This window comes from Salvelinus sp. IW2-2015, unplaced genomic scaffold, assembly GCF_002910315.2.
Source record: "Salvelinus sp. IW2-2015 unplaced genomic scaffold, ASM291031v2 Un_scaffold552, whole genome shotgun sequence".
In the NCBI taxonomy this organism is placed as follows: domain Eukaryota; kingdom Metazoa; phylum Chordata; class Actinopteri; order Salmoniformes; family Salmonidae; genus Salvelinus; species Salvelinus sp. IW2-2015.
In genome coordinates, this window is record NW_019942572.1 from 350277 (window position 1) to 352782 (window position 2506).

General features: G+C 44.6%; 1 protein-coding gene across 2 annotated transcripts in view; it reads left to right on the forward strand.

Moving 5' to 3' along the window:
- The window catches only part of LOC112068518 (kelch-like protein 4), a 113838-nt gene that overhangs the window by 104837 nt on the left and 6495 nt on the right, over positions 1–2506 (forward strand). For both annotated transcript variants that reach the window (XM_024135676.2, XM_024135675.2), the window contains exon 9: positions 828–990. In XM_024135676.2, coding sequence (XP_023991444.1) covers positions 828–990 — 163 coding nt within the window. The remainder of the gene's footprint in view (positions 1–827; positions 991–2506) is intronic.

The window sequence follows — 2506 nt, forward strand, 5'->3', positions numbered from 1 at the left end:
CCCATAGAACGCCCCAGCAGAGAAGGGGATTGAACAGGCTTTGTGGTTACGCATTCCTGTAGAAACAGATTCTTTCCTTAAGAGGAGAGAGATGAGGATTGTAGAAAAGTTTCCTTCCTGTTTTCTATTTTTCACCCAGATGCAGGAAGAAAATCTAAAAAGGTTTATATAGTGAAAACACACCGCAAGACAGTACTTTGTTGTCTGCCATTATTGTAACGTAGACTGTTGTAGTCTAGGCCCAGGCTTACACACAAAGAAGCCTCTTGTTTTGTATACAAGAAATTAACCTTAACCAAAATGTGTTACATCACAAGAAACAGAACTTAGTTTCCTGTTTGATCGTTATAGCTTCTAGTGTGTTATACGTAAAAATTATCTTTTCATTTTGTCCTTATGTCATAAGATAAGCTTGTGTTTTAGTAATAACTGTTCCTGCATGCTGTCATAACGTTTAGTACGGCCACTTACTTTCCGTTGAGTGCGTGACTCCCAAGTGCTGCGTGGCGTGACATGCTGGCCATAGTCACTGTTTAGCCTGGGGTCCACCTCTCCACTTATTCAGTAACTCCATCCATCATGGCCACCTACTGCATACATGGGGCCCTCCAACACTGTTATACCTGGAGAGTTAGAATGAAGAGGAACCATCACCAGAGGTACTCTCTGGGTCTGTGTGGTGTGTGTGTGTGGTTTGTGTGCTGTGGATGACAAGCCCCACCACCATGTGTCGTGGTCGGTGTGTGTGTGTGTGATTGTGTCGTTTTGTGTGTGGTGTGTGTGTGGTGTGTGTGTGGTGTGTTGTTGTGTTGTTTCTAACTCTCCAGGTATAACAGTGTTGGAGGGCCCCATGTATGCAGTAGGTGGCCATGATGGATGGAGTTACCTGAATACAGTGGAGAGGTGGGACCCCCAGGCTAAACAGTGGAACTACGTGGCCAGCATGTCCACGCCACGCAGCACTATGGGAGTCACCGCACTCAACGGAAAGTAAGTGGCCGTACTAAAACGTTATGACAGCATGCAGGAACAGTTATTACTAAAACACAAGCTTATCTTATGACATAAGGCACAAAATGAAAAGATAATTTCTTACGTATATACACACTAGAAGCTAATAACGATCACAACAGGAAAACTAAGTTCTGTTTCTTGTGATGTAACACATTTTGGTTAAGGTCTAATTTTCGTATAAAAACAAGAAGGCTTTTCTTTGTGTGTAAGCCTGGGCCTAGACTACAACAGCTCTACGTTACATAATGGCAGACAACAAAGTACTGTCTTGCGGTGTGTTTTCACTCTATAAAACCTTTTTAGATTTTCTTCCTGCATCTGGGTGAAAAATAGAAAACAAGGAAGGAAAACTTTTCTACAATCCTCCATCTCTCTCCTCTTAAGGAAAGAATATGTTTCTACAACCCTTCATCCCTCTCTGCTGGGTCTATGGAAGACATTTCTACAAGCCTCCACTCTTCTCTACTAAGGAAGCAAAAATAAATCCACAACCCCCGCCCCTCTCTGCTAAGGAAGATGTTTCTCCACCCCTCCATCCCTCTCTGCTAAGGAAGATGTTTCTCCACCCCTCCATCCATCTCTGCTAAGGAATATGTTTCTCCACCTTTCCATACCTCTCTGCTAAGGAATATGTTTCTCCACCCCTCCACACCTCTCTGCTAAGGAATATGTTATGGAAAAGGTGGAGAACATATTCCTTAGCAAGATGGATGGAGGGGTGGAGAACATCTTCCTTAGCAAGAGAGGTGTGGAGGGGTGGAGAAACATCTTCCTTAGCAGAGAGGTGTGGAGGGGTGGAGAAACATATTCCTTAGCAGAAGAGGGATGGAGGGTGGAGAAACATCTTCTTAGGCAGAAGAAGGGATGGAGGGATGGAGAAATCATATTCCTTAGCAGAGAGGTATGGAAGGTGGAGAAACATATTCTTAGCAGAGAGGTGTGGAGGGGTGGAGAAACATATTCCTTAGCAGAGAGGGAGGAGGGGTGGAGAAACATCTTCCTTAGCAGAGAGGGATGGAGGGATGGAGAAACATATTCCTAGCAGAGAGGATGGAGGGGTGGAGAAACTATTCCTTAGCAGAGAGGTGGGAGGGGTGGAGAAAACATATTCCTTAGCAGAGAGGTATGGAAGTGGAGAACATATTCCTTAGCAGAGATGGATGGGGGGGTGGAGAAACATATTCCTTAGCAGAGAGGGTGTGGAGGGGTGGAGAAACATATTCCTTGCAGAAGAAGGTGGTGGGAGGGTGGAGAAACATATTCCTTAGCAGAGAGGTATGAAGGTGGAGAAACTCTTCCTTAGCAGAGATGGATGGAGGGTGGAGAAACATCTTCCTTAGCAGAGAGGGGCGGGGTTGTGGATTTATTTTGCTTCCTTAGTAGAGAAGAGTGGAGCTTGTAGAAATGTCTTCCATAGACCCAGCAGAGAGGATGAAGGGTTGTAGAAAACATATTCTTTCCTTAAGAGAGAGAGAATGGAGGGATTTTTGTA